The sequence below is a fragment of the Littorina saxatilis genome, linkage group LG16, assembly GCF_037325665.1.
Source record: "Littorina saxatilis isolate snail1 linkage group LG16, US_GU_Lsax_2.0, whole genome shotgun sequence".
Lineage (NCBI taxonomy): Eukaryota > Metazoa > Mollusca > Gastropoda > Littorinimorpha > Littorinidae > Littorina > Littorina saxatilis.
In genome coordinates, this window is record NC_090260.1 from 37,010,004 (window position 1) to 37,029,750 (window position 19,747).

At 43.5% G+C, this 19,747-nt stretch overlaps 1 protein-coding gene across 1 annotated transcript in view; it reads left to right on the plus strand.

The window, feature by feature from the left end:
* The window catches only part of LOC138951011 (talin-1-like), a gene marked incomplete in the record, with an annotated part of 92,139 nt that extends 73,685 nt beyond the window's left edge, over positions 1-18,454 (plus strand). Inside the window, 8 exon segments of the mRNA XM_070322705.1 lie at positions 651-755; positions 1,163-1,268; positions 10,559-10,683; positions 13,017-13,142; positions 13,794-13,862; positions 14,512-14,694; positions 16,310-16,435; positions 16,787-18,454. Coding sequence (XP_070178806.1) covers positions 651-755; positions 1,163-1,268; positions 10,559-10,683; positions 13,017-13,142; positions 13,794-13,862; positions 14,512-14,694; positions 16,310-16,435; positions 16,787-16,921 — 975 coding nt within the window.
* Positions 18,455-19,747: the final 1,293 nt, after the last annotated feature.

The window sequence follows — 19,747 nt, forward strand, 5'->3', positions numbered from 1 at the left end:
AGCCTCCAAATAGGAAGGTCTTGAGTTCAAATCTCGGCCGCTGCTGCCTGGTGGGTTAAGGGTGGAGATTTTTCAGATCTCCCCGGTCAACTTATGTGCAGACCTCCTGGTACCTTATCCCCCTGTGTACACGCAACCACAAGACCAAGTGCACACGGAAAAGATTCTGTAATGCATGTCAGAGTTCAGTGGGATATAGAAATACAAAAATACCCAGCATGCTTCCCTCGAAATCGGCGTATTCTGCCTGAATGACGGGGTAAAAACGGTCATACACGTAAAAACCCACTCATGCTAAAACATGAGTGAACGTGGGAGTTTCAGCCCATGAACAAAGAAGAAGAAGTGGTGGTGTTCTTGATGTAACACTGTGACCCCCCCAACCCCCCTGCCCATTTTAAGTCTTGGACCAGACCGTTTTTTTGCAATAAGTGCAGTTGTTTGTCTCTCTCTTAACTTCTTGTTTCAAACTAAGATTTATTTGAGACATTATTAATGCAAATTGTATTAGTTCCATATATCGTGTTGTGAGATTGAACTGGTAAAGCACTTTGAGCTGTAGGGAAGGGCTATAATGTTTCATTAATATTATATTCAAATCCGCTGAAGTTTTGTCTTCGATTCAACGTGCTGTGTGTGTGTGTGTGCAGGGTGCAGCAGCCACTGCGGAGACAGCTGAGATCAAGAAGAGGGCGCTCAACGCCGGCAGGAACGCTGCCATCTCTTATAGGGAGCTTCTGGAGTGTGTGCATCAGGTGTGTGATACAGTGTGTGCATCAGGTGTGTGATACAGTGTGTACTCTTTGTGTGTTTGTGTGTGTGTGAGCATGTGTGTGTGTGTGTTTCTGTCTGTGTCTGTGTCTCTGTGTGTGTGTGTCTCTCTCTTGCTCTCTCTCTCTACTCTTTGTGTGTTTGTGTGTGTGTTTTGATGATGATCAGTTCCCATATCACAGTGTCAGCTTTGTGAAGTGTTTTTTAAATGTGTGTGTCTCACACTTCTCTGCTTGTTTGGTATTGTTTTTCTGATGATGATAAACAAGTCTAGCTAGTATCACTTTCCTGCTCCCCCTACCATCCCCGACTCTTTGGTGTTCCATTTGCTGAACTTCATCCTGGAGACCTTGACCTTGCTTCAACCTTGACCTTGTTTTTTGTTTACCAGGTGGTGCTGAGACCGACCCAGGAAGGTCGACAGAATCTTGCCTTGGTGTCGCGGAAGGTGGCCAACGCCGTTTCGGAGCTGGTGCAGTCGGCAGAGGTCATCAAAGGTCAGTATCTTTTCTTTCCTCCTTGCATGAAGAGGGGAGGGGAGAGGGTAAGGGGGAGTAATTAAGTGTAGGAGAGAGGGAAGGGTGTGCGTGTAGGAAATGTCTGTCTCTCTATAGATGAGGTTTTGTGTGTGTGAAAATAGCAGTGAGTGAAAGAAGAACAAGGAAACACCTGTGCTGCTTGAAAAAGCAGGATTTAGGTCAAGGTTATGACCTAATTAACATGTTGAGTAACGTGATAATACGAATAATAAAAATGTCAAAGTAAAGACTGCAAAAAGAGGAACAGACATGTTTGCGTACTAGTTTTTCTGTATTTACATGGCTTGAAAGATTGGAGATGTTTTGTTCCCTTTTCATTCTTCTCCTTCTCCATTTTTCCTGATCCCTGGTTTTTCAAAAGTGGTGTGAAGAGTGGTGTTCCTCCCTCCCCCATTCCCCCCTACCTGGGTGATGATTATGGTTGTACTACGGTGGTTCATTTAGTTATGTCTATACTTTGACCAGTTACTTGTTTGTTGGTTTACAATGCTTTTTTTTTTCTTTAAGTAATTTTGATGAGGATTACTCAAAACAAAACTTTTTCTTTGTCTGTTTTTGTACAGATGAAAGTTTGTATAGCCATGCATACAATACTGACATACGATGTGATGATTGTGTACTGGTTAATACTTTGTTGTTCTAACACAGATGTATTCCACATGTACACTTGATATTTAACCAGTGAAATGTGTACCTGAGTGATGTTTGGACAATCAGGCATGGTACTCTTCCGCCGATCGGCGGAAATCCGCCAAAAACGAAAATCCAAAAAAAAAAAAATAAATAAATAAATTAAAAAAAAAAAAAAAAAAAAAAAAAAATCTGCTGATTGACTTGAGATTATTATTTTTTTTTACTCAAGCCTTGTTATCTTTCACTTATATCCCTCTTTCACTTATATCCCTCTCAGCTTCAAGGAGAGGGCACTAAACACATTTGAATTAGTAAAAAGTCGTCAGCTTCACGGGGCGTTGCCCCCTGACCCCCACATTCCTTCAGTACCATGCCTGGGACATCATCGTCACTAGTTTCTCATCCCATCCATTTGCAATCATTCATCATCCTTTCATTTCTTACATAAAGCTTGGTCAGCTCAACAACACCCCACCCTCACCCCCCCCCCCCCCCCCCCCCCCCCCCCCCCCAGTCCATGGGGCTGACCCATTTGGACAATCAAAACTGATGTATGTTGTTGAAAGCAGTGCTCAGAACATGACTGTGTATTCATACTCTCTAGATGTGTTTGGAGCAATGCTAAAACATGGTATGTTGTATCTCATTGTGCAACATTCAAAAAGTCAAGGGGGGAAGTAATATAGAAAAGAATTTCAGATCTTGTTAAAAAAAACACAACTAGATGATGTCCTTACGTCATAAACATACCGTTTGTGAAAGAATGTGAAAGGGGGGGGGGGGGGGGAGGTGCAAAGTGTTGTTGGTATCATAATCATTTTCAGCAAGACACCATCATAATTCGTGAACCATGTTCTTGTCTGTGTCACCTGTCAATACAGTCAAACCTGTTCATCATGACCACTAAGGGACTGACCAAATGTTGTACAGTGCAACCCCCCTGTTAAGACCCCTCAATGCAAGACTTCCTGGTTTTTAAGACCCTCCGTTTTCAGATGTCCTGCCTCTAAACTAATCTCCATCTTAAGACTCCCTTCCTTTTTAAGACCTGATCATCTCAAATTGTTTAAGGTGTTAAAATGGGGTTCCTCTGTCATTGTGGACAGGTGTTGGTAAGGGGAAGGGGAATTGTACAGTGGAACCCCCCTTTAAGAACCCCCAGTGACTTCCTCCTTTTTAAGATCTTGTTTTTTTTTTTTACAGATTTTCTGTTCATAAGCTCTGTAAAGTTACCTCCCTTTTTAAGACCCGATTTTCTCAGATTGGTGTAGGTCTTTACAGGGGGTTCCGCTGTACAGCACACAACAAGTTGTTCTGAGATCCTGTGGGCTGTGGTCAGCAGAAGAGGTTCCACTGTATGTCACTTCATTGTCGTTACTAACACTGGGTATACACTGACACAAACCATGATCGGCACAGACCATTAGGCAGAATGCTGGTGGTAGCGAGTGTAAAGCGAGAGTTTATTGATGTTTTGCTGATGACACAAACTGACCTGTACTGTGGTCGCCGTCACAGAGTGCCAACCCAGAACCCATTCGCTTCTGTTTCCCAGAGGGTTTGCGAGCCCGCCGTTTTACACAGGTGTGGTTTCAGTTCATCTCTCTTTGTCTCTGTCTTTTTCTCTCTCGTCACCCTTTCTCTCTGAGTTTGATGTCACCGTCTGTGTCTCTCTTAATGTGTTGTCACTGTGTCTTTGTGTGGTCACCGTGTGTCTTTGTGTGGTCACCGACTCACCCTGTTCTCTCAACTGTGTGTGTGTCTTGTGAGTGACAGCTTTCTCTCTCTCCATGCACCAGTGAATTTCTTCTTTTGGTCGGACTCTAAAATTCGTGGCTTTTGTTCTGTCAAGTCTGCTTTCACACTCATGGTATTTTGTTTTGTTCCGGTTTTGTTGACTTCCTTCGGTGTCAGTTTTTTGTTCAGCTTGCTTCAGGGATTTTTGTCCGGCCTGCATCAGTTTTTGTTTTGTTCTACTTTTAATTCTTCCACTGTGTCAGCGGTTTTTGTTCACGTTGGCAGATTTTCTGTTATCAGTTTTGTTTGGTTTCTGAGAAAAAATGTTCTGTGGTAGTCTTGTTGATTTTCATTCTATGGCGTATTTCCTGTTTCAGTTGTGCATTTTCTAAGAATTTTCTTGTGGTATACCGGTAATCTTTTTTTATTTTCCGTCTCTGTCAGTTGTGTGTGTATATATTTTGAGGAGACTATTATTTAGACGAGACGGTTTTATTTAACCTTGTAGATTAATTTAATTATATTTGCTTTCCAAGAAAACTGAAATGCAAAGACAAAATGTTTCAGTTTTGGGCGTGTGGCGTAATTTGAGCTGCAGGTTATTGTACTACGTTGCCAGCCCCTGGAGCAATTTTTTGATTAGTGCTTTTGTGAACAAGAAACAATTAACAAGTGGCTCTATCCCATCTCCCCCCTTTCCCCGTCGCGATATAACCTTGAACGGTTGAAAACGACGTTAAACACCAAATAAAGAAAGAGAGTTGCAGGTTATTGTACCTTTATCATCTACTGCACTTAGCTCGTTTCCAACTGAGATTGTTTCCCCGATAAATCATTTGCTTTTCCTTCAAGTTGTGTGGAAATTGTTAGTTATTCCAGTTCGCTGTTCACTTCACTTCTTATAAACATTATCACTCGGTCATTGTTGCTTCTTGTTGTGGTAGTTGTGATCGCTTGTGAAATGTATTTTGCTGGAGAACTTATTTCCAGGAGTTGAGGATTTTAAGAGGTTGACTTAAACTTTCAGTTGTTATTTGTGACAGTTGAATCTCTTGTGCAATGATGTCATTCAATACCTGTGTGTTGTATGTTCACATTCTTTGAGGAGGGACTCTCAAGTTTATGAATTGTCTTGAACAGGTCAAACGGAGGATAAGTGAGCAGGGATGCAGTGCTAGGATTTACTTTCTTGGCCAAATTTGGCCATAATATATTCAGTAATTTTTGGAAGTGTTTGGCAGTCTTTGGTGTCCTCTATTTTTATCCTACCGTGAAAAAGTTTGGCAATTGTGCCGAAATAACAGCAAGAAATTTGATGATTTGAAGAAGTCAATAGTCGATTTGGCAACTGTTCACGCCAATGAGTTTGCCTGAATGTGGGATGCTTTCAACTTTGGAAAGCAAAATTTGAGGTTCAATTTCAGATTGTATGTCTGCCATCGCTTGTGGTGGTTGTGGTGGTTTGATTGTTGCGCTGTTGTTGCCAGGAGTAACCAGGTGTTGTCTCTCACTTGTGGATCTTTCTTCGGCACACCTCGTTGCCTCACTGTGCACTGTAACATTAAACATGGTAGTCCCAGAATGTTTTGCACGTTCATTTGTATTGTAAACTCTGTGATTGTACTGTTGAAACACTTGTTACACCACTGGTTTTCTTCAATACCGTTTGCTCTGAGCAAGTGGAAATTGTACACATTGTTATCTCTGCAGGCTGTCCCCACTTGAAGACAACCAGGTCACAGTTGTAGTGAAAGTCAAGTTTCGTCAATGATGGAATTTCTACGAATTGAACCATTTCTCTGTTTCTTGATTCTGTTGTGGGTTTTCCCTTCCTTCTGGTGGTCATACTTCCTTTTACCTGTGAGATGATCTCGTGTACATGTACTGGGATCATCGGCAATAATCTGATTCTACATTGTCTTTTTGTGGATGTGTCATCATTCTCAGCCTTGTGATATTCTTTAAGGCAGTGAAAAATGTGCCTGTCCTTTTAAATTTTATTTATAAACAAGTACTTTAATCATCCCCTCCGCAATTAGTTTAATATTGAATTAGATAAAGTGAAAGGTCTTTCGTGTTTGCATTTTTTTGTGTTGTATTTATTTGATGTATTTTTTTGGTTGAAGAGAATTACTTTTTAATAATTGTGCGTATCATCTTGGTTTATGAAGTGGATATTGATTTCTAGTTTGATTAATGAGTCTGGTTAATTCGTCTGGCTGTCCTTCATCCTCCCCATCTTGTTGCTGCCATGACTAATGATATGTGCATATCTTATCATAATGACTAATGTGTTGTGTGTCTTTCTGTCCTGTGTGTCAAACCAACATGGCGGCTGTGCGTTGCCATGGGGATAGATGGTGGTAGGTGCAAGATTCAGCGTGTGCCGTAGCCGTAACCCACTGTACATTGCTTTAAGTTTAACCCCCTTCACTCTCATTTGTCGTCTTGTACTTTTTTTTTAAACTCATCAGATATGTATACGTCTTGTTTATCTATTACCTGCTGATTTTTCCTTGGTAAAACTTGCGTTTAAGGAATTAGAATGGTATGATCTTGATGCCACAGTTTTTTAGAACCAGTTTCTAGAGAGATTTATTTCCTCCTATAATGCTCAAAACATCAGCGTGCCCTGTAACAACAACTATCAACCAAAGAGAAAAAGCGGCCTTTGAAATAACATGTACCCACCCTTGATAACAGGGGTAAAGCTTTTTTTCTTTTTCTTTTTTGATGCGCTAGCAATCTGTTGATATAGTTTTGATGCAACATTGCTTTGCCAGGGATTTTCACTTTCATCAAGGCTTTTTTTTTAAATTCTAGAACAGTTTTAGGTGATTTTATTTTTTATTTGTTTATAGTTTTTCTTTAACACTTAGGTATAGTTTCAAGACAGAAAAAAATAAATAAAAGCGCCCTTTCAAACACAGGTAATTGGTGAAAAGAGAAGGAAAAAGTTCAAGAAGTGACACTGGTATCAAGGAAACAGCAGCTAATGGTTGCCATGGAAATCGCCCTGCATGCATCAGCTATAGTCAGACATTTACACAGTGTGTTACAGTCACCACTTTATTGTGTGTGTGGCGTCACTTTGATACACGTCTTGTATGTGTGTTTGTGAGTGTTTGTGAGTGTGCATGCATGCGTTCACATCTGTACCTGTACCAGTGTCTGTGATGGCTCTTTTTTTTTGTGTTTCAACGGATGCACTTGAAACTATAAGCCTGAATTGTATCATACGATTTAGGTTGTCTCTTTTTGAATTGCAGAAAGCAGTTGATCAGGATAAATTGCATTGGGGGCAGATTTTGTGAAATGCAACTGAGTTTGAATGTATATAGACTGAACAGAAAGGTTGACAGATGTTTCATCTTATCAGCAGTCAGTCATTCGGTCAATCAAATATCAGTCAATTCAGGCATTATTGCTGCTGTTCACAAGTGCACCCCTTGACATCTTTTGGGTTGTGTGTGTGTGTGTGCGTGCGTGCGTGCGTGCATGTGTGTGTGTGCATGTGTGTGCGCGAACGACCGAGACATGAGGATGTTTTCTGAGCTTTACAGTGTTACCACAGTTTGATGTGATGCGGACACCTTGTTCGTCACATTGTGTGTGTATGGATTATAGTTGTTCCAAGTTACGAGAATATATGTTAATTTCACATCAATTTCATTTAATGTTCAACTAGACCTCATGCGAGTGGGAGAACTTGGAGATAAAGAGATTGGAGGGGGGGTTGTTGCTATATTGAAGGGGGGGGGGGGGGGGTGTTAATGGAATGGTTAAGAGAGAATTGATGGTTTACATATGGTAACTGACCGGTGGAAGTACCTTTCACTTCATTCTGTCCTCCTGAAAGCTTTGTTAATATTATCATCTCATTCATTATTAATTCTTGTTCGTCGTCGTCAGCTTTTGGCGTTGAGTGTTATCATTTAATGTGTGTGTGGATGTGTGTACGACTGAGAAGACACGTTTTGCAGTCCTACAGGTTCCTACATTGATCAGCCCATGCTTTCATCTCTCTCATTCAGATTCTCACAGTTTTCGTTGGTCCGGGTACAACCCAGGTAACTACATATAGACCATGATGTCATCACTAATTATAGACTGTGACATCACCACCAAGAATGACGCCGTCCTGATTGTCGTTAGCAGTTAGCCGTTGATTCCTGAATGCCCTAGTGGTACAGACGTGTCCCGTAGCCATTGGTTACCATGATCGCTGTTCTAGTCTGTGTGCTAGCCTTAACTCTTTGTAGATCCAACCCTAGAGGTGGTGTGCATGACAAAGTGCCCAACCGTGTGTGACCCAAGCGCTCACTGGGTCTCATTAGTTGAAATCTCAAGCTAATTTGAATGTCAATCGATCTTATCCAGAGCTTTAATTATTATTCTTCAATTTGCATTGTTTTGGGGGTTGAAATCTCAAACAAATCTGAATTTCAACCAATCGGACCTAGTGCTTGGTACGCAACCTGTTGGACCCTGTTTCATGCACACTACCCCGAGTCTCACAACTTCAGTATTTTATCATTTTGTTCACAAACATTCTTTTGCATTACTGTATTATTATTTTTGTCACGACTGACACCCCAGTGACGAGCTGGCTGGTTTTGTTTTTCTTCAGTTCTTTTGCGGGAAAGATTTTGTTTGTAGGTGTTTATCATTGCAGCGCTGTAGCAGATGTTGTCATGATGCTGATGGTTGTATTGAGCTTAATTAACAAAGATGTTGATAGAAATGGTTGAGAAATAGTGCAGATGATTTACTTTGTTTCTAACTGTCATGTGATCATTTTCAGTTGAGTGTGTGTGTGGCTGTTGTCAGACTGTGTTGTTGGGTGTTCCCGGTGTGCTTGACGGATTGTGCCCGTGTGTCAAACGTTGCATGTGTTTCAGTTGGAGATGTTTGTGATGTGTTTGTTATGATGTTGTAACTTAGTTTTGAGAGAGAGTGTGTGTTAGTGCAAATATAGGGTTTTATGCAGGTGTTGAATGCAGTATCAGAGTGATGTGTGTGTGTGAGTAAGTGAGTGAGTGCAAATATAGGGTTTTATGCAGGTGTTGAATGCAGTATCAGAGTGATTTGTGTGTGTGAGTGAGTGAGTGCAAATATAGGGTTTTATGCAGGTGTTGAATGCAGTATCAGAGTGATGTGTGTGTGTGAGTGAGTGAGTGCAAATATAGGGTTTTATGCAGTTGTTGAATGCAGTATCAGAGTGATGTGTGTGTGTGAGTGTGAGTGAGTGCAAATATAGGGTTTTATGCAGGTGTTGAATGCAGTATCAGAGTGATACATTCTGAAACTAAACCCTAAGACATTTTTTTGGGGTATGGGGTACATGTATTTAAATTCTTTTCACTAAACTTTTTTGTGTGTGTGTGTGGGGGGGGGGGGGGGGGATTGCTTTGATTTGATTTTAGATGGAAAATGTAAACAATTGTTTGGACATTTGTTTTAACATCCGTTAAATTTGGAGACTTTTTTTTAGTTATTATTTATTTGAAAAAAAGACAGATAATTATTGCAAAGTGTGTTGCGTGTGTAGCACGCCCAGTGTGTTGCACTGCATGGAATGTCGTCACAGATCCTGTGTGGTACACCGTCTACACGTGTACATTGTGTGTGTGGTCAGCTGGACACCCACACTTGTCATACAAGTCACCTGACCCCTTATTCCTTCTCCACAATCCTCACCCCATACCTAGAATGGTCTCCCCTTTGATGATGACATGCAGCCCTTTGACCCCTCAACTTTGACCTATAACCCCTTTGTCACCATGATGTTAGTTCTGGTAGTAGTATCAGTGTGTGTGTGTGGGGGGGGGGGGGGGGAGAGTTATTTGTTTATATATTACGTAAGTATTAAATGTGACAGTCAGGATGAGTTAGCTTATGGGATGAAATGTCAAGATGTCAATAAGTCGGTGTAGAAAAAGATGAGTGTGATCTATTTTTGTAGGAGAAAAAATTGCAATTTTTCAGTTGTTGCTGGGTAGTTTAAGTGTGCTGCTGTCATAGTTGTAGTGAATCATGTTCACGGCTTTCAATGTTGTTTTCTATAACCGTGTGTGAAAGTGACTTACACACTCTGTGTGAGCACACTTTTTAATCTGCTTTCCAGAGATAGATTTGACTGAATAACTTTGACATAGACGATAGAGGGTTAGTGCTGCTGAATTTTAAAATTGGTCATTGCTCTGTGAATTTATAGGATAGTATACTAAAGATGAAACGCTTACAAAATTGACTATTTAGATGCTATATTACATTGAAACCTCTCAAAAAATGTGAGAAATTTAATGGAGGCTTGTACAAGACGGAGTCTTAAAATAGAGGTAAATTTACAGACTATATGAAGAGAAAACAGGGGGGGCTTCAAATCTGAGGGTTTTGAAATAGAGGTTGAACTGTATGGACCAGGAGAACAATGCAGGACATGTGGGTGTGTGAGAGAATAATGGTAAAGTACGTTGTGTTGGTGGCTTATCAGGAGGAGTACAGTAGAACATTAGGGCGACGGGCAAAGGTAGGTTTTCTGTGAGGGACGTGTGAAACGCAGCAGACATGGAGTAGGATGAGACTTCCAGCAGAGTAACATCGATCATTCTTACACATGTGTGAGGCAGGATTTACTAGAGGGGTGTACCAGTGATACTGACATTAATAGCCTGTGAGGAATTGAAAGTTTTGGTGATGTGGGAACAAAGGGAAATTGTGAATCTTTAAAAGGAAGACGAGAATAAAGATCATTGACGTGTTGGCTTTACAATTGTCTTCCTTATATGCACCTATAAGCACAGCCACTGTGTGGACAGTCCAATCAAGGCTGCCCTTCGTCCCAGAGAATATAGTTTTGACCTTGACCTTTGCAGGTACAGACTGGGTTGACCCTGATGACCCCACTGTCATCGCGGAGAACGAACTGCTGAACGCGGCCAGCTCCATCGAGGCGGCGGCCAAGAAACTGTCACAGCTCAAACCTCGACAGGCAGCCAAGGTGAGTGTGTCAACTTGCGTCTTTGGCCTGTGCCATCTGTTGTGGAAAGGCACAGTCCTTTATGGGTTAACTCACCTGACGGGCGCAATGGCTTGGTGGTAAGACGCCGGCCTCTAAAGCGGAAGGTCGTGGGTTTGAATCCCGGCCGCGCATGGTGGGTTAAGGTGGAGATTTTTCCGATCTCCCAGGTCAACTTATGTGCAGACCTGCAAGTGCCTTATCCCCCTTCGTGTCTAGACGCAAGCACAAGACCAAGTGCGCACGGAAAAGATCCTGTAATCCATGTCAGAGTTCGGTGGGTTATAGAAACACGAAAATACCCAACATGCCTCCCCCGAAAGCGGCGTATGGCTGCCTAAATGGCGGGGTAAAAACGGTCATACACATAAAAATCCACTCGTGCACGAGTGTACGTGGGAGTTTCAGCCCATGAACGCAGAAGAAGAAGAAGGTTAACTCACCATCCGAGGTCTGGCCAGGCTTTCAAGGCTAACATGGGCAGATGTAGCTCTAGTTTCTTGTGCTGGCAACGCTAAATTTAGCTCTGTGGGCTTCTACAGTAACACGGCTTGGTCTGGTGGAGACTGAAGCCGACAATTCCGTCTCCAGGAAACCAAGTCTCTCCTCCACTTGCACACCGGAAAGCAGAAAGTTAGTGCTGCATATCTAAACGGAGGGGAACAGGATCAGGTAGCAGCTTCTGGCTATCATGTTTTTGGGCAAAATTGAGCTTGAGCCTCGTACTCCCTGGCACACGCATCAGTTATGATGTGACATGTACGTAAGACTGTTGAGGACAGTGTGTTGAGGACAGTGTGTTGAGGACAGTGTGTTGAGGACAGTGTGTTGAGGACAGCTGTTGACAATGTGTTGATTGTTGAGGACAGTGTGTTAATTGACAGTGTGTTGACAGTGTGATGATGGGGTGTGGTTAGGTGACTCTGGCCAAACTATCCGCTCTGCTTTCAGCGCTTTATGCAGGGCTTTGTGGACCTGTTTTCTGGCATTGGCCGGCACTTTAAAGACAAGCGAGGTTCCCACTCTGGTGTGAGGGCCCGGCAGCGGGTTGGTTGCTTGCTTGCTTGCTTTGCTGTTGGTTGCCCGTGTGGCGTGCTCTGTCGGGCAGAAGCCAGTCCTCTTCCACCCCCCCCCCCTCCCCCTCCCTCGTCATCCCAGTGTTGTGTCCCCACAATCCACCCCCACAGACTATGTATCACATTGGGGCAATCCTGAGCAAACCTCACACTGTAGAGAATGTCAGGCCTGTGGATTATCCTGTTTCTCTAAAAGCAAGGGCATTCACTCTTACACAACCAACCCAAACCCTGCAGTTATTTCCGGAATTCGTCCATTGAGATGTGTTTGTGATTTCAACCAATCCGACGCCATGCTTTTTAACATTTTTTTTTATAGTATTGAGCCTTGAAGCACTGCCCAGCACTGGACGGAATATGCTAGTTGACACTGAATTGTATGTCGCAGATGTTTGTTGTATTTCTTGATGGATTGAGAGTGTGGACTCCGTGCCCTGGATTGAGAGTGTGGACTCCGTGCCCTGACTGCAGTGCTGTCTCTGTTAGAACAGCTGTGTGTTGGTGTAGTGTGCTCGTAGTGTTTCCCTACGCCAGACCGCCGGTCTCTGCTAGATATGTTTGATATATTTGGTGCTGTTGTCACGACAACCAAGTAGTCAGACATGTCACAGCAGCGGCATGGTAACAGCTTCTGCACGCCCCAGTGACCACACATGTTTTCGCAGCCCAGGGAGCACAGGTGTGGTGTTCCTCCTGCAACAGCGCCAGCAGTCGGGCTGTAAGAGTTGTCTTGTTGTGCTAGAGGATTAAACAAGCTTCGCACGGTCTTAAACTGGTTTTTTTTTTCAAATACTCCCCTTATTTGAAGTCTTTAAAAGGATTATAACAATTGACCTGCATACAATTTTGTAAAATGGGCTGTGTGACTTGAATCAAAATTGATTATTTTTCAAAGCAAATATCTATTGTGTGAATGTAAATTAAGCCTACTTTGTGGAAACAGTGCTGTTGAACATTTGAGATTAAGAAAAGCTCAACAATCGATGAAACACACGTGCTCTCATCCCATGAAAAGAGAAAGTGGATAATTACTTAAGGGGCATTACATGAACTCCGTTACTTTAACAGGCTCTGTAGCTGATTTGTCAGACTGTCTTTATTAGTTTGTGACACGTATGAAGTGGCTAAAGTGTTGTTGAATGCGGTCTTTGTTTTCATTATAAGGGTTCCTCAAGGCAAGGCGTCCTTGTGTGACTATCAAATCATTATGACTGACAGTCTTGCTTTGCCTGTCAACAGAAAGCGGATGAGAGCCTCAACTTTGACGAACAAATTCTGGAAGCAGCCAAGTCCATTGCCGCGGCGACGGCAGCTCTGGTCAAGTCTGCGTCTGCAGCTCAGCGAGAACTGGTGGCACAGGGAAAGGTGAGTGCTCTGCTTGTCAAACGGGTGTCAGCGCTTTACAATTAAAGTCAGTTTGCTTGGGTCTTATTTTTGCTGCATGATGCAAAGATGACTGTGGTAAAATTAGATCTAGCAATAACTCAGTTTCCACAGGAGATATCAAACACAAAAAGGGATGAAAATCCCGTAAATGATCGTTCTTGTTTTACTCTTGTTGTGGGAACTTTTTCATTTTGCTCACAGTCTTTCTCTCTCACATGTTTTCTCCACAGACCAAGGTTTTCATTATTCCTCGCCTCTTGAAGACCGCTGTGTTTGAATCTTCCGGAATGTTTGTTCCAGATACAAGTTTACTCGACTTGCCAAGTGAAATGCTAACTGTATGGCCGTTTTTGAAAGCTCACATTGCAATGAACTTGGCAAATTGAGTAAGCTTGTGTCTGGACAATGGTGTAGTGTGATGCGTGTTTGTGTCTCTGTTGGGCAGCTGATGAGTGTGTTGTGAAGGCAAGGTGTTGTCACGGTAACCATGATTGTCGTGGCGTTATTTTCAGTGTGTTGTGAAGGCAAGGTGCTGTCATGGTAACCATGATTGTCATGGCGTTATTTTCAGTGTGTTGTGAAGGCAAGGTGCTGTCATGGTAACCATGATTGTCATGTTGTTATGTCCAGGTGAGCTCTACATTCCACAGACATGCGGTGGATGAGGACGGACAGTGGTCACAGGGGCTCATCTCTGCCGTGAGTTGTGTTCTTATCACTGTGTTTTACAGTGTGTGCGTGCGTGCGTGCCTGAGTTTGTGTGTGTGTGTGCTGCGTTTGTGTGTGTGTGCTACGTTTGTGTGTGTGTGTGCGTACGTGCGTGCGTGCGTGTGTGAGTGTGTGTGTGTGTGTGTGTGTGTGTGTGTGTGCGTGCGTGCAAGATGGAAAGCAACAAGGAGAAAGAGAGAAAAGGGGATACAGACACAAACATGAAGAAAACCGTTTGAAAGGGAATCACTTGACTTCCTAATATTGAAAGACGATTGTTTGTCTGCAAGTTTGTAATCATCTTGGATGTTATTTCATTCTACTCTTTCCGGGAATATAGAAATCATGAACAATTGTTTGAACTGTGACTGAATAGTTAATCATGCTTCAGCGTTGTTGTTGGTGTGTGTCGGTGCTGACGGTAAGAATGTGCATGTGTTTAAAGAGGTGGGTTGGTTGAAAGGCGGGAGGGCAGCACTTGCTGCGACTGGTCATCCTTTCACTTTCCAGGCCTTTATTGTGTGACATGTGTTTAAAGAGGTGGGTTGGTTGAAAGGCGGGAAGGCAGCACTTGCTGCGACTGGTCATCCTTTCACTTTCCAGGCCTTTATTGTGTGACGCGTGTTTTGCTCTACCCTAGGCACGCATGGTGGCGGCAGCGACCCACAGCCTGTGCGAGGCGGCCAACGCTATGGTTCAAGGTCACGCCAGCGAGGAGAAGCTCATCGCCTCCGCCAAGGAAGTGGCCGGCTCCACCGCCCAGCTGCTGATGGCGTGCAAGGTCAAGGCTGACCCAGGCTCCGTGGCCATGCAGAGGTTACAGGTCAGTGCATGCGTTGCTGGATAGTCACAGGAAATGGGTGCCAGTCAAATACAACAATTACTTGTCTGTTGACAACATATCGGTTGTCTTCTTTCTTTGTCCCTACTGTGGCTTTGTCTGTTGACAACATATCGGTTGTCTTCTTTGTCCCTACTGTGGCTTTGTCTGTTGACAACATATCGGTTGTCTTCTTTCTTTGTCCCTACTGTGGCTTTGTCTGTTGACAACATATCGGTTGTCTCCTGTCTTTGTCCCTACTGTGGCTTTGTCTGTTGACAACATATCGGTTGTCTCCTGTCTTTGTCCCTACTGTGGCTTTGTCTGTTGACAACATATCGGTTGTCTCCTGTCTTTGTCCCTACTGTGGCTTTGTCTGTTGACAACATATCGGTTGTCTTCTTTCTTTGTCCCTACTGTGGCTTTGTCTGTTGACAACATATCGGTTGTCTCCTTTCTTTGTCCCTACTGTGGCTTTGTCTGTTGACAACATATCGGTTGTCTTCTTTGTCCCTACTGTGGCTTTGTCTGTTGACAACATATCGGTTGTCTTCTGTCTTTGTCCCTCTGTGGCTTTGTCTGTTGACAACATATCGGTTGTCTTCTGTCTTTGTCCCTCTGTGGCTTTGTCTGTTGACAACATATCGGTTGTCTTTTTTCTTTGTCCCTCTGTGGCTTTGTCTGTTGACAACATATCGGTTGTCTTTTTTCTTTGTCCCTCTGTGGCTTTGTCTGTTGACAACATATCGGTTGTCTTCTGTCTTTGTCCCTCTGTGGCTTTGTCTGTTGACAACATATGGGTTGTCTTTGTCCCGACTGTGGCTTTGTCTGTTGACAACATATCGGTTGTCTTCTGTCTTTGTCCCTACTGTGGCTTTGTCTGTTGACAACATATCGGTTGTCTTCTTTCTTTGTCCCTACTGTGGCTTTGTCTGTCCTCTTCAGCCTGTTTATGTGTCTTCACTTTTCTGTCTGTCTCTGTTGACACTGTCAAAGTTAAATGATAATTTGAGTAACAGCAGAAGATGGAATTTTCTGGGGAGGGGGGGTCACCTGAAACTGACTTCACATGCATGCTGGAAGATATCTTGCTTTAGAGCCGGTCTGGCCAGCCTTTCCCCGTCATCTAACACTAGAGAGAGAGACAGACAGACAGACAGACAGACAGAGAGAGAGAGAGAGAGAGAGAGAGAGAGACGCTGACAGAGAGAGAGAGAGAGAGAGACACAGACAGACAGAGAGAGAGAGACACTGACAGAGATTGATGGTGCATGTCTAACGTATCACCCTGAATGTTTTTCTTGGAGTTTCCCTGAGAGTATTACCCCTACAGTGCTAAGGCCTAGCCAGATGTCCTTTTTTCTGTAATGAGGATTTTAGGGGGACCAAAAGACACCTTGGCCCCTCCCCAACAAAACTGACCACACCCACCCCACCCCCATACTGTGACTTTCAATCAAGTTATAAGAAGCTTAGTTTAAGCTGAACATGAGTTTTTAGATGGCTGCGTGTTTGAAAGAGGTGAAATCGGTAGCTTGTCAGACAATACCTGTGGCTTTATACTTGTATTAACAGACTGCTAGCAGTGTGTCTGATGCCTTGACTGTGTCTCCCCCAGGCTGCAGGCAATGCGGTGAAGCGCGCGTCGGAGGCGTTGGTCAGAGCCGCACAGCAAGAAAGGGAGCTAACCGAGGAGGAGGAGAGTCTGACTGTCAACAAGCGTATGGTGGGCGGCATCGCGCAGGTACGTTTCTACAGTAATACGCCCTCTGAAAGAGAGGGTGTGTGTGTGTGTGTGTGTGTGTGTAAGTGTGTGTGTGTGTGTGTGTGTGTGTGTGTGTGTGTGTGTGTGTGTGTGTGTGTGTGTGTGTGTGTGTGTGTGTGTGTGTGTGTGTGTGTGTGTGTGTGTGTGTGTGTGTGTGAGCTCGCATATGCATGCATGTTTGTGTGGGTGAGTGTTCTGTTTCCATACAGAAAATCTTAGATGGACATGCTGAGCTACAATCAACATGTTCGAATTGCTGTGGCTTACAAGTTGTATTTTATTAAAAAAATTTTTATGAATGATCTTGATTTTTAACAAATCTTTTTCCAGGAAATTATGGCGCAGGAAGAAATCCTGCGAAAGGAGAGAGAGCTGCAGGATGCTCGACGAAAGCTGGAGAAAATCAGGAAAGAAAAATACAAGGATCGTCCCCCGGAGGATTACGATTCTTCATCTTCCGTCTGAGTTCCGTTCGTTTCATGTCATCAGCTGGACATTGAATTTACACTGTTACATTGACACACCTCAAAAGAGTCATCAGAACTGAGTGGATATTGGTATGTTCCCACAACTTAATAAGTAGCCTGGTACAAGTTCCACTGTTACGTTCACACACATCATGCTGCCAGCAGGACAGAACGACTTGTTGCATCAATACACCCCATGTACAAGTTACACTGTTACGTTCACACACATCATGCTGCCAGCAGGACAGAACGACTTGTTGCATCAATACACCCCATGTACAAGTCACACTGTTACTTTAAACACACATCAGATCAAATCACTTAGCTGGATGGACACACATTTACACCCATTGCATGAACACAGCCCCGTCACGAGCTGGGTACAAGTCACCGCATTATGACATTCACATGACGTGCATAGCCAGCTGAACAGAAATTCACATCCATACACTGCAGTGCTTTACGTTACAAAGTGGTGAGAAAGGCGAGACCTGTCCCTGGTTGCCAGCCCCGGCTGCTATCTGCACACAGACCCCACAGCCAGTAACGCCTTAGACCTACTTTTTCTTGCCTGCTACAACATACACGTCTTCTCTCTGTGTGGAACTGACAGCGAAACATCACAGAGAAAAAATAGGATGAAAGTGTGTGGAGGAAAAGAGAACTGGTAGGGTGCTGACAAAGCATGTCCCTAACTGCACACTGCTAGCACTGGGGATGTTCAAATGTGAATGTCGTCCCGGAACCCAGAAAGTGAAACGGACCTCTGTAGCTGTGGACAGTGGACAGTCTTGTGTTTGTCAGTGTGATGGGGTTGGGGACTCACCAATGTCGTCATTGTCAAGGTCGTTACTGCAGGGGGCCCGGTAGCTCAGTTGGTAGAGCACTGGACTTGTGATCGAAAGGTCGCAGGTTGGAATTCGGGCCGGGACGGACACGGGTCAACTGTATGTGCAGACCCAGAGACGGAAGCCATGTCCCACCCCCGTGTCATCACAATGGCACGTAAAAGACCTTGGTCATTCTGCCATAAGTGCAGGTGGCTGAATACACCTAAACACGCAGACACTTGGGTAGCGCGACTCCGTTGCTGCTAGCTTTCCACTGGGAGGAAGCGACCCGAATTTCCCAGCGATGGGACAATAAAGTAATGAAAATGAAAAAATGAAAAAAATGAAGTACAGTGTATGCCTCTTGAAGGCTTGTCAGCTTCACACAGAAACTCTGTGACCTTGCCACAGCTCTCAACACGTTTTCTTGTCCTTTGCTTCTTGTTGAATTTTTTCTGGCTAGTTGATTTTATCAGTGAGAAACGCGGTAGTTTGTTGCTAGAACAAAATTGCTGTCATGTGAAGCAAGTAGGAAAATCAAATTTGAATGATGTAAGAATCACGAAAGAGATGCTTTGATCATTAGACGTGAAAAAACTGTCCAAAACATCATCCGGTTTTCTATTAGAACTCAATTAATAGTATGCTGATGTGTTAAAGTCCAGTCCAATGGTCCCAAAGCATTATTTTGTAAAGCTTAACGTTGTTGTTGTTTTTTTAATGTATTTCGAATGCGCTTGCTTGTTTGACTATGCGTTATGTGGCAAGAATAGTGCATAATATATTCACCTGGCTTCACTTTGTGCTTGATGGCCTTTTGCAAACAGTTGTGATGAGTGTTTAAGATGGTGTTAACAAGTGTAGGGGGAGTGAGTGCTTTGAGCAGCGCAGAATGCTGACACTTGTGAGTAGCTCTCCCTGAGTCCTGCGCCCTGCACTTAAAGCAGGATGACTCAGAATGCTGACACTTGTGAGTAGCTCTCCCCGAGTCCTGCGCCCTGCACTTAAAGCAGGATGACTCAGAATGCTGACACTTGTGAGTAGCTCTCCCCGAGTCCTGCGCCCTGCACTTAAAGCAGGATGACTCAGGAGAGGGCAGAGTTCATCACAGGTATAACTGGCGAGCGGGGTCCTAAGTTCAGGGCGGTGACAACCAACAGTCTGCTGCTCTTTTTGCGTTGGGTTTGTGTGACGTGCTGTTTGTACCTTAAGTTGAAATGTTAGTGCGTCATACCATGATGGCATTGTGAGGTACAGTGTTACTCTATCTAACTTGATCAAATGGTCAGTTGAAACATTGCTGCATCGTAGGGTAATAACATTGAAATGTTAGCGTATCATACCATGATGGCATTGTCAGTTACAGTGTTACCGTATCTAACTTTGATCAAATGATGATTTAGATATTGCTGCTTCATACGGTTATACCATATTAAATTGTTAATCATGTATTTGCCTTGTGCGCAGTCATACACACGGTCCATCAAGTATCTACAGTATTGTAGCCGTGTACATCCTGACGTTTTCATGCTGTGTACCAATCTCCTATCACGTAACATTGACAGGTGCTAATTACTTCTGTTGTTTCTCTTTCTCTGGAGTTTTCATGGTCTGTTTGACAGTTGTACATGGCAAAGTCTGCTTTCGTAGATGCGTGCGTGGCGTGTTGTGTGAATGCGACGGATGGGTGTGAGTGTTTCTGCAAGTGCGCTTATCTCTGTTGAAGGTGTCTGTCAACGATGCAAAGTTCTTTGAATGACGTAGTTCAATTCGGTGACTGTGATGGGGAAAGTGAGTTGATTTCTCCTGTTTGATTATCTGTGTACGGTGCAAGGCTTTTCTCTGGAAATAACTGTCGGTTTAAACAAACAAATTTTTTTTAAATATAGCTGTGGAACAGTTGTGTCTGTTAAGACAGTGAGGGGAAACAGTATGACTGATTATGAGATCAGCCAAGCGATCACAGGGGAAAAAGGAGCTTGATTGGACGCTGC